Source organism: Marmota marmota, unplaced genomic scaffold (assembly GCF_001458135.2).
Source record: "Marmota marmota marmota unplaced genomic scaffold, marMar, whole genome shotgun sequence".
Classification (NCBI taxonomy): Eukaryota; Metazoa; Chordata; class Mammalia; order Rodentia; family Sciuridae; genus Marmota; species Marmota marmota.
The window spans coordinates 593,471-605,666 of record NW_025999942.1 but is presented as its reverse complement, the minus strand read 5'-3'; the positions used below and the strand labels follow the sequence as shown (position 1 = coordinate 605,666).

At 38.6% G+C, this 12,196-nt stretch overlaps 1 protein-coding gene across 1 annotated transcript in view; it reads right to left on the bottom strand.

Annotated features, from left to right (window-relative positions):
• LOC125616305 (phospholipid-transporting ATPase IB-like) overlaps window positions 1-12,196 on the bottom strand; it is a 46,495-nt gene that overhangs the window by 23,295 nt on the left and 11,004 nt on the right. The window contains exons 2-3 of the mRNA XM_048801262.1: window positions 4,313-4,353; window positions 1,379-1,452 (exon numbers count right to left, since the gene is read on the bottom strand). Of these exons, the coding sequence (XP_048657219.1) occupies window positions 1,379-1,452; window positions 4,313-4,353 (115 nt within the window). The remainder of the gene's footprint in view (window positions 1-1,378; window positions 1,453-4,312; window positions 4,354-12,196) is intronic.

Genomic DNA, 12,196 nt, shown 5'->3' with positions numbered 1-12,196 from the left:
GGGGAGGGGAGGGGAGGGGGGATAGTAGAGGATAGGAAAGGTAGCAGAACACGACAGTCACTAGTATGGCAATATGTAAATCAATGGATGTGTAATTGATGTGATTCTGCAATCTGTATATGGGCTAAAAATGGGAGTTCATAACCCACTTGAAGCAAAGTGTGAAAGATGATATATCAAGAACTATGTAATGTTTTGAACAACCAACAATAAAAAAAAAATTAAAAAAAAAAACAAAACTGACATAGATGAAATAAAAACAAACCCTCTTGTGGCCTCCTGGATCAACCCCATTCTCTGAGACAAATCCAAGTGGGAAACAGACATCAGTAACAGTTAAATTACTTTCTCAACTTTGTTAACGCATTGTTTGCAAAAGAACAAAGTGCAACTGACAGCAAGAAGAGTTTGTGTAGGCATTAACTGGTTTTCTAGAAGTTTAGCGAATGGATCCAGAATTAATCTCTCTTCTCAAGAATTTCATGCTCCAAGATAATGTGTATTCAGAAGGTTGGAAACATTTTTTGGATCCCTTTGAGATGATTGTGACTTATTCTGAGGATCCCAGCCTGCCAAACATGTTAAATGTGGCCGTGTTCATTACTGTGGTTACTCTCACCCACAGTCACCCAGTCCACCACATAGTCTTACTATGTACATGAGGGATGGGCACCTGGATTCCCCAGGGGATCCACCACAGGAGAAAACATGGAGCTAGTAAAATAGGACCAAATGGAAAGGAGTGTCTTTCTAAAGTTTCCTCCCAAACAGCTGCCAAATAAAGCAGTATAGTTCTATAAAAGGAGTAGACACTGTTTTAAAACTTGGGCTTAACACAAACCCACACAGTGATCCTGAGTAAATAACTTAATTTCTATGTGAGGCAGCATGCTTTTAGAAAGAGAATACCTCACAATTGCCATGATACTGAAATAAGTCAACATGACTTTTTTTTTTAGTTTAGTCAAATGTCCATAGAAATTATAGAAGGGATGAAATCAATCTAAGCAGTAGAATAGAAGAAAATATATTCAGGGAAATTAAAGGTAAATAAATTATCAATCATGGGTGAACAAAATATGATGCACAGTCTACACGTAGCCCCTGACTATTTTTATAAATAGGTTCTATTGTAAACCTGGTGGTTTACATCGCCTATGTTACAACATTGCCTGATGTTACAAAGGGAGATTCAAGAGACTGTGTGGCCCACAAAGCTGAACATGTTTATTATATGTTCCTTTCCAGAAAAAGTTTGATGCCACTGGTTTATCATAAGGTTAAAAGAATAAAGTAGGGGAAAGTATCCTCTGCCCTTGTTTTCTTAAAATTTACAATTCAGAATAACAGTTCCTTAAATGCCTTTAACAGAACTAACCTGGAAGAAATCAGGATCATGTCTGCAGGAAGGAACTCCTCATTCAAAGTCTTCATAATGTCACCCACATTTACCTTTTTAAGCCAGGAGAGAGAAGAGGGGAGGGTGAAATTTAAAAGCACACATAAAATATGTTAAATGTCCTCAAGAAAAAGTACAATGTAAGACTCATTTAGTCATCCTAATAAATTTTGGCTACATTAGAACAATTTTATTTACTAATGAATCCATTCATCTAAAACAGTTGTTCTTAACCAAGGGTGAGTCTGCCCCCCTGCACCACCACCACCCCCATCCCCGTCAAACTGGAGACAGTTGGCAATGGCTGGAGACTATTTTTATTGTCACAACTGTGGGAGTAAGGGAGATGAAGCTACTAGTATCTAGTGAATAGAGGCCAGGGATGTTGTTAAACATTCCACAATGCCCAGGAAGCCCCACCACAAAGAATGATCCAGTGTCGATTGTGAGTAGTGCTGCAGTTGACCAATCTTGCTCTACAATGAAATGTTAAAAGAGATACAAAAGGAAAGAGATACTGTCTCTACAATGATGTGGTATTCATACCAAATCACACTGTAATGCCTTGCTTATGGCCTGCTTTCCTCAGCTGTTCTATGACAGCAGAGAAAATCTCTTATATAAATTGTAGGGTATTTGCAAAGAACCTATGCACATCCTCCCATAGACTTTATATCATCACTAGATGATTTATAATATATTATACAATGTAATGTTATGGAAATGGTTGTTACATGACATTGTTTAGAAAAGTGACATATTCAGAATAGATGAAATTTTCTTTTAGAATATTTTCCATCTATGGCTGGTTGAATCTTTGGAAGTGAAACCTGCAGATGTGGAGGTTCAAGTGAGGAAAGCCTTAAAAGCTACATTGTGTCTTTAAAATTTAGGGGACAAGTTCAACCTTATAGGAAAAATAAAGATCAACAATAAAACATCCATTGATCATAAAATGGGTTCTAAATAAAATATATTTATATTAAAAAAAATAATAAAACATCCATATCATATATAAATTTCACATTGCAGTGAATAATATAGTATTTATAACATAAACAGCTTACAAGGTCTAAAAAATACTGAAATGAGACAAGTTGCAATTAAAACTAGATTTTCCCACAAAAACAATATCTATGTAGAAAAATATGTACCCTAGGACATGACAGCAGACCTGTTGAAAGTCATTAGCATCACAACTCTTACAAACTTTTTTCTTCTTTGTCCACAGTAACCAGGTTAATTACCTCTTCCTTTTTTAAACACCTCATGTTTAAAGTGCTTCGCTTGATTATGGCACCATGCAGATGGTATAGAAAGTATTCAGAGGAACAAGAATTCTGAGTTCCTGGCTTTGGCTGCTTGACTTGACGTGCCAGTGCAAGACATTGGGGATAAATTAGATCTCAACTGTATCCTCATTGTCTTAGTCCATTTTATATTGCTATGACAAAATACCTGAGGCTGGATACTTTATTAAAAAAAGGTTTATTTAGTCACAGTCCTAGAGAGATTCAAGAGCATGATGCCAGTATCTGCTCAGTTCTGATGAGGGCCTACTGGCTACATCAAAATACAAAAGATAGCATCATGTCAAGAATATGTGGAAGAGATCACATGTTAAGACAGTAAGGCAGAGGGCTTGAGGAGCCAGGCTTACTCTTTTGTAACAAGTCACTCTCACATGAAATAACCAGGATCTCACAAGAACTACATTAATCCCTTCCAAGTCCCTAATGACCCAACCCTTTTCTATTAGGCCCAGCCTCCTCTTTTCCTTAACACTAGTGCTCTAGGAAATAAGCTTCCAGAAAATGATTCTTTAGGAGACAAACCACAGCCAGACCATAGAAGTCACCTTTTGCTCAGCAGGAAGCCCACCCTGCAGCCTCACTAGCTTCCTGTTCGCAGGAATCAGACTGCCATTCACTATCCAGCTCTACTAAGACTATCCCTAGAAATGGAGTGTGACCTTTCAGTGGCTTATTTCTCTGAGTCCCAATGAGAGGAACAAAATTCAGTCATTATTGGGTTACCTGTTTTACCTCACTCAAGGAAAGAAATGTTGATGATACTTTAAAAATCAAAACATTCTTAAAGTTTGCTATCCAAAGACTTTTACATCGGTCATCAACAAATTACCAATGAGGACAAAATCAACATCTGGCCTCCAAAACAGTCAGTATGCCTTTAACTTGGATCTTGCTATGATTTGAATGTTTGTGTCTGCCATAATTTATTATGCTGAGACTCTAATCCCCAATGTGAATGCATTAAAAGGCAGGGCCTTTGGGAGGGGATTACACCACAAAGGTGAATCCTTCATGATTGGATTAGTGCTCTATGAAGGAGGCCTCACGAGCTGTTTCACTCCCTCCACTATATAAGGAGGTGGCTAGACATATGTGGGGAAGCGGGCCCTTACCAGACACTGCCAGTACCTTGATCTTAGACTTCCAGACTCCAGAACTGAGAGAAATTATTTTTTTTATTATTTACAGTCCACCAAATCTAGGTATTTTATTATGGCAGGACAAATATTCATAGCATAGCATTCCCTGAGATACTTACCATATAAAATCTGACTTGTCCTACACACAATAGTTTTAAAGTATTAGCTTTAAATATTCCATGCAATGACACAGATAATGCCAAGATACATTAGAAAGTGTTTGACTTCCAACTAGACAGACTTGAGTTCAAGTTCCATTTTCTCCACTTATTAGCTGTGGGACCTGAGCAAGATACTTATTCTCTATGGTCCTCTATTTTCTCACCTATAAATTGGGGATAATATGGTTCTTGAAGATGTGCTTCACAGATAAAGATCTGTGAATTTTAAATTCAAGATCTTGTAATTTTAAATACAAGGTAGTAATTTATTGCTAAGTTTAAAGTTAAACACATTCTTACCTCATGCCACTTAATCACATGCCATGAATTCTGTCTGAACACTGAAAAAGAAATAGATATTTATTAATTATAATTATTGCACTAGGGCAAGTCCACCCAAAATTAATTTAAAATGCCTTTTTCCCAAAACTAAAAGGTGTTCTCTATAAAGTTTTATCTCTGTTAATTTAACCTTACATGTACTGCAAGAATATGTAAGTTGTACTGAAATGTGTAATACTAAAATGCAATAATATATATTACATATTGATATAGTGATAGAGGGACAAATAGAGGTTATATTAGGTCACTTTCATTCCTAAAGGGGAAAAAAAAACTTTGTCCTTACATGCTAACATACTGGTTTATATCCGAAAAGCAACATAATATATCTCTAATCCATTATAAAGACAGCACATATAAAAAACTGAAACTAGGAGAGAATATATCACATCCAAATCTTTATGTCCTGACTACTATATTTGCCCCATATTTTTCTTACATTTTATTATAAATTAATGTAACTATTGATTCTAATATATGGAAATTGTGCTTCCTTCTGATTGTTGTTCTTTTTTCTTTTCTTTAAATATCTTATAAAACATTTATCTTGATTATAATAAAGTATTTCAGGTATCTTCTTGGCAAATTGGATATTTTTCATCATAGTAGGAGATGAGTAAAGTATCCATTCAATGTGTTACTGTCATACCCAGGGTTGTCTGGAGAAACAGAACCAATAGTATATGTGCATAAAGTAATTGGCTCACATGATTATAGATTTGCACATGCCAAAATTGACAGAGTGAGTTGGCAAGGTGGAGATACAGGAAGTTCCACTCTGAAGATTGTATATTTGAGACCCAAAAAGAGTCAATATTTCAGTTTCAGTTTGTAGGCAGAAAAAAATAAAAGCCAATGTTCCAATTTAGAGGCTATCTGGCAAGAAGAACTCCCTTACTTAAAAGAGGATCAGCCTTTTTGTTCTATTTGGGTCTTCATTTGGGTTGGATGAAGATTGACAACTTTATTGAAGGTATTGAAGGCTACCAGCTTTGCTCAGTTAGTGATTCAAATATTAACCTCATACAAAAAAATCCTTATGCCAGGTGCCGCACACCTCTAATCCCAGTGGCTCAGGAGCCTGAGGCAGGAGGATCAAGAGTTCAAAGCCAGTTTCAGTAAAAGCAAGGTGCTAAGCAACTTAATGAAATCCTGTCTCTAAATAAAATACAAAATAGGGCTGAGGATGTGACTCGGTAGCTGAGTGCCCCTGAGTTCAATTGCTGGTACCCCCCCAAAAAAAATCCTCACAAAAAACACCCAGAATAATTTTTTATCAGATGCCTGGGAACCACAGTCCAGTCAAATTGTCCCATAAAATTAGCCACGACAAGTCCATTCTATGCCAACCTGGCACTCATATGCATCTCCTTAAATCAAACTGAAACTCAAACACAACAAAGTCAAAATTCTACCTTACATGATACAATATCTTACATACAACTAAAAAGACACTAACTGCTTCTCTAGCAGTTCAGTTCCTTGAATGTTTACTCTTCTCCCTGTAATTATAGAACTTAAGTTCTTTGATGGAAAGTTAACAATAATTAAATACTGATATAGAGTCAGCACAGCTTATGCTACATGATAAGGAAATAAGAGAGGGAAAAAAACAAAGATTACATACACATACACCCACATAGTCATAACAAAGTAAGGAGGAACTATTCAGGACGATTACAGTCCTCGTTTCTGTTACTGGCCATGTGTCCATAACTGGTATTTATAACTACTGTTGTTCACTACACATTCTGTATTTGTTTGCCTTTGGGAAACATCTCAGCTAGTTGTGGTTCATTTTCTGGTGGGGTGACTCAAACCTTCATTCCTAATGTATCTATCTGGGTCATTAGTAGTTCTGCCTGAGTCAAGTTATGGTAGTTTCCCATTGACCTTAATCACAGGACATGAATATTAGGAGAAGCCCTAAGGTATCTCCTCTATTCCAGACACTCTTAGTTCCCTCCATTGTGGAAGAATAGTCCAATTCTCCCTTGGTTGTCAGGATCTGTCACCCCAAAGTAACTTCCTCTTTTGCCTGTTGATTCAAGGCCATGAGGAGCCCAAAGTGGACAGGTGGCTCTCTTAACTTCCAATTCGATAGAATTATCTTTGTGCCTCTGGGTGTCACTCATTATTTCTCCAACTCTTGGGTTCTTTTTCCCCAGAGCAGAGCCAGTAATGACACTGGAGAACAATTAAACAGAATGAAAGTCTTTGTTCAATGGCCAGTCAAGGGGGGAACAGGAGTCTTTTCTGCCACAGAATTTTCCAACTCAATCCAAGCAAGAAAAAGAATGAAATTATATAGATTTGGAAGGTAGGAAGGGACCAGGGGACAGATAAATGGGGGAACATTCATCATTTCCAGGAAAGACCACTTTTGCCTCCAGGAACTCTGTCTCCCCACACCCCTCCTCCACATAACTGACCACATTTTGCCAGTTCTTGGGATTGCTGAACTAGTAAACAGTCATGCCACTAACAGGTGGGAGAGTTACTATGGAAATGCATTAAAATGAAGCTTGGAGGGCAAACACAGGTCAAGATGGCATCCAAACCAGCTCACACCTGTTTTACCTCACATATCTGACATAGATCAGGCATCAGTACATGTGCTGATCACACAGGGGAGCTTGAGGGGGAAAAAAAGGGAAATAGATGGTGAGACACATGATATGAAACAGGATGGGTTCATAAGGGGCTTGGTAACATGGTAAGCATTCCTCCCTTTAAAACTATGTTCTTTAGGTCAAGAGAGTATAAGCTTGCAGGAACAAGAAGCAGAATTTTTTCTAAAAGGTCCCTACTAATAATGAGTGGTACCACTCCCATTTTCATCACTTGAACCCTGCCTATGAAAAAAATGATTCCATATATTGGACACTGATTCAAAGTATATACTAGAGAAATTTGCCCTACCCCACAAGGCATTCCCACCTAACTGTTGTTATAACTGAGTTTTCAAAAGACCACTTCAATAAAACTAGTTGTATTTCAGGATAGTAGGGAACATGGCAAGACCAATGCAATAGGTACCACCTCCTAATTAAGCTTTCCTAAGATGTCATTCTCCATCTTTCTTCTTTACAGACCAAATCAGAGAGTTATATGAGGATATGGTAGAAATACCCACCCTTGCATCTTTCATATCCTAGATGGTTACAGTAATATCTGCTATTCCTTAGGAATACAATATTGCTCTGTGTTTACTATTTTCCTAGAGAGAGACAATTCTAGTGACCTTCACTTAGCCTTTCCCATCATAATAGCCTCACTCTAGAGGTCAGGGAACCAGTTTGAGGATTCTACCAGCTGCTTGAGTATACCCATCCCAATGTGCATTTCAGAACTGGAGAAATAACCACAGGGTGAGTTGGGGACCCATTGGGCCAATTATGAGGTAGACCTGAGCAAAAACTCCTTTGATAAGTGACCTCCATTAATCCCTTGCTCTAACTGGTGGAATGCAGTGACATTTGGGGTCTCCTGGAATCAGGGTCAATTCAAAACAAATGTCTAATAATACCCAAAAGGTATTTTTATTCTTTTCCTCCAATGCACAGTTCCCTGGAAAAGACCATAGGTCTCTTTGGGGAAAGATTAGTGGTATAAATTTTTGGCAGTGTACCCTCGAGGGGATACAGCCTCCTATTCATGTGTTTCTGGCATATAAACTGGCTGAAGTCTGGAAATTGACTGAGGGGCCATGATTCTCTGTTCTTATAATTCAAGTTAGACTTTTGTTCATTTGGCTTAGAACCTTTCTGCTTATACAAATCAAGTAAGAAATTAATAGGCCTCCTATCAGTTTTCACTTCTAGGAACACCAAAAGCCAATGCCATAAGTTTCTATAAGTAAATCTATTTTGATTGCCGCTTTGATTCTGCTGTCCATTATGATAACCATACTTACCTTGCCTTAGTGGCTGATTACTGCCACTGTACTCTGGCTACCCTGTAACCCAGTGATTCCCATTGTGTTATGGTTAAATGTTCCCTCAAAGGCCCATGTGCTAAAGGTTGGTCTCCAGACTATGGTGCAGTTTCACTACAAGTCCAAACTAATGGGGCCAAGTGATCATAGACTTAAACTTATAAAACCATGTGCCAAATAAATTTTTCCTCCTTTTAAGTTTTTTACCTCAGGTTTGTCACATTGACAAAAACCTGATTAGCAAACATTGAATTTAGGTTTCCTAATTTAATGGCTGTAGTTTCTACTATAAGGTGTGGCCTTCAGAGAAGAGTGACAACAGAGCTCTTCAGAGATGCTAAGACTTTTCTCACAATTTTGGTAAAAGGTATGTCTTCTGGGCTATCCCAGGGTGAGTGAGTAGGTCTTAAATGACAAATCCATTATAACATTCCAATCACTGAAAGTCCTTGAATTCCTTCTTCTACATTAAACCAAGGCACTTCTGACATTTCTAACTCACTGGATCACAGTTTGGCCCATGTTTCAGACAATGAGCAAAGACCAAATCCTTTCTAATTCCTTGAGATTCTGCAACATTACATGCTAATCTCTGCTTACTGCACCCATACCACTAAATTCAACCTGATACAACTTTATATACTTCCCATGATGATCCCATGCCCTTAATATCCATTTGCATATATTTTCCCCAGATTTCTGTCTAGGAAAGTACAAGTTAGAAAATCTAAGTAGTGCTTCTGGAGTGCAGCACCTTCCTCTTCAGTCACACATTGTACTTCACCTGTAGGAGCCTACTGTGACTTCAGTCTAGTTATGATAGAAGCAAAGATGGGGGATTTCTCAAGATGGCGGGCCAGAGGGAGAAAGCATTCTGTGTTGCTCTTTGATCCAGATCTCGTCTAGTTGGAATACTGCATCTTCTCTGAGAATATTAGACGACCCATATACAGCTGCTCTCCACAGAAATCACCAGCACTGTGACCACATGCAGAGCTCCGGGCCTCAGTGTTGGAGTAGGATGCCGGTGTTCAAGCAGGACCCAAAGCCCAAAGTTCTAGCCCACCCAAGGCTCAGTGAGCATCTTAGCAGAATCACCTATCAACACATCTGCAGATCGCCAAGATTTCACTCAGCTCCCATGCAGGTCACTCAGCTGCTACCTACCCACAGCACAACACCATCGCCCAGTTACCCCCACCTCACCAAACACCCCAGCTCTGAGAGCAGACTGCCGCCATCTTGGCTCAACATTCTCACCATATTAGGTGGGGGCAGTTCCCAGATTGGATCTCCAGCAGACAGGTACCAGGTTTCCAACCATCCCCCCTCCCCAGCCGCGGTAACCCAACACAGTAGCTACCCAACACATGTGTGCAGTGCAACCAGACAGCCACCCCCGGGGGCCCCAAGGTGAGAGTTTCCTCCAGGATCTGCTAGGACAGAGGGAGATGGGGCTAAAGTTTGGAGCCTAGCAGAGAGACCAGGAACTGGGAAATCTCTGGCCAAGAGAGGGAGATAGTACCAGGTGCTCAAGTCATACGAGTGGTTCCAAAAAGAGACCTGTGAGGTGCAGTCTCCCTGAAGAGACTCGGGGGTTCCACTCCCCCCACCCAGGCACCCTGTGCCAGGACCACCCTGGTTACTTCCACCATCTGGAGGGCAGAGATACCAGATTACAACAGATGACCCCACCTACTGGATGAGAAGAAAAGCAGGAAAGATACAGATCTCTAAAACTAGCTTCAACCCTGGTTTCTTCCTTTGAGCTTTTTTGTTTATTTGTTTGTTTCTCTTCTACCCCTCTATCCTCCGGCCCTCACATCCCAACATATGTGAAACCAAGAACTTTGCATGAAATAGGACTTTGAGGACTGAGTCATCTGAATAATATAATATAAGATGTTGTATATTCCCTTTTTTTCTTTTCCTTTTTCTTCTTTCATTTTTCTTCCCCCCTCCAAATTTTAATGTTTTAATATCTGTATTTTTCTAAATACTTATATCTGTTTGTTTTATGTACTCTACTGTCATCCCACGTACTTGCCTACCCTAAATTACTTCCTGTCTATCCTCTTGCTACTAACCCTCTTTATTAGATTTCTCCTTCACATTTCCTAAGATATATTAACTCTATATCCTCACATCCTACCTCCTTAGCACATCATCCTACACCCCACCCCCAGTTTATTGTCCACCGACAGAAATTGTAAACCTTTTTATAAAACTACTGATTATAGTTTAGATAATAATTGAATCCAACATTTCTGTACATTGAGACTAAACTGTAAACATAAATGTAAACTGTAAACAACAAATTGTTCATAGAGGGTATATTGTTAATATTGGGATCTGTTAGCATTGTCTTTCCCCACGAAGGAGAATTCTTGGAATGCTACAAGAGCACTATAAATCTATAGGGTAAAAATAATAACAATCTATACCCACAGAGCCGGAAAGGAAGACACACGAGCAACATGAAAAGACAAAGGAAGACAGTGCCCCAAACAAATGAAGACACCACATCATTAGAATCATTGGCAGCCACAGCAGAAGAAATGACAGAGAAGGAGTTTAGGACGTACATGGTTAAAATCTTCTGTGAACTCAAGGAAGATATAAGAGAGCAAACACAGGCAGTGAAAGATCACTTCAACAAGGAGCTACATAAACAAATACAGGAAACAAAAGATCACCTCTACAGGGAGATAGAGGTGCTTAAAAAAACAGAAATCCTTGAAATGAAAGAAACCATAAACAAAATTAAAAGCTCAAATGAAAGCATCACTTGGAAGATAAGACATCACAAAATGAAGACAAAATATATAATCTTGAAAAGAACATAGACCACACAGTGATAAAGGTAAGAAACCACAAGCAGAACATTCAAGAAATATGGGATAGCATAAAAAGACCAAATTTAAGAGTTATTGGGATAGAGGAAGGCATAGAGGTCCAAACCAAAGGAATGAACAACATATTCAATGAAATAAAATCAAAAAACTTTCCAAATATGAAGAATGAATTGGAAATCCAAATTCAAGAAGCCTACAGGATGACAAATGTACAAAATCAAAACAGTTCCACACCAAGACACATTATAATGAAAATGCCCAACATATAGAATAAGGAGATAATTTTAAAAGTCACAAGAGAAAGGAATCAGTTTACGTATAAGGGAAAACCAATTAGGATAACAGCAGATTTTTCAACACAGACCCTGAAAGTTAGATGATCCTGGAAAACATATATCAAGCTCTGAAAGATAATAGGTGCCAAGAATCTTGTATCCAGCAAAATTAAGCTTTAGATTTGAAAATGAAATAAAAACTTTTCATGACAAACAAAAGTTGAAAGAATTTATAGCTAAAAAACTGACACTACAAAACATCTTTGGAAAAATATTCCATGAAGAGGAAATAAAAAACAACAATGAAAATTAGCCAAAGGAGGTAGTACACTAAAGGAAAAACTAATCAAAGAAGAAAATCAAGTCAAGTTAAATAACAAAAATAAACAAATATGTCTGGGAATACAAACCATGTCTCAATAGTAACCCGAAATGTTAATGTTTAAACTCACCAATCAAAATATATAGGCTAACATATTGGATTTTAAAAAAAAGATCCAACAATATGCTGCCTCCAGGAGACTCATCTGATAGGAAAAGACATACACAGACTGAAGGTGAAAGGTTGGGAAAAATCATACCACTCACATGGATTGTGGAAGAAAGCAGGGGTTTCCATCCTCGTATCAAATAAAGTAGACTTCAAGCCACAGTTAAATCAAAAGGGGCCGCCCCCCAACCCCCGCGCCTGCCAGGTAGGCGGAACGGTGACCACCGGCAGAAAAGGCCCAGTGGCCCGTGGCGGGACAGAGCTTCCAATCACTCCTGCAAGGTA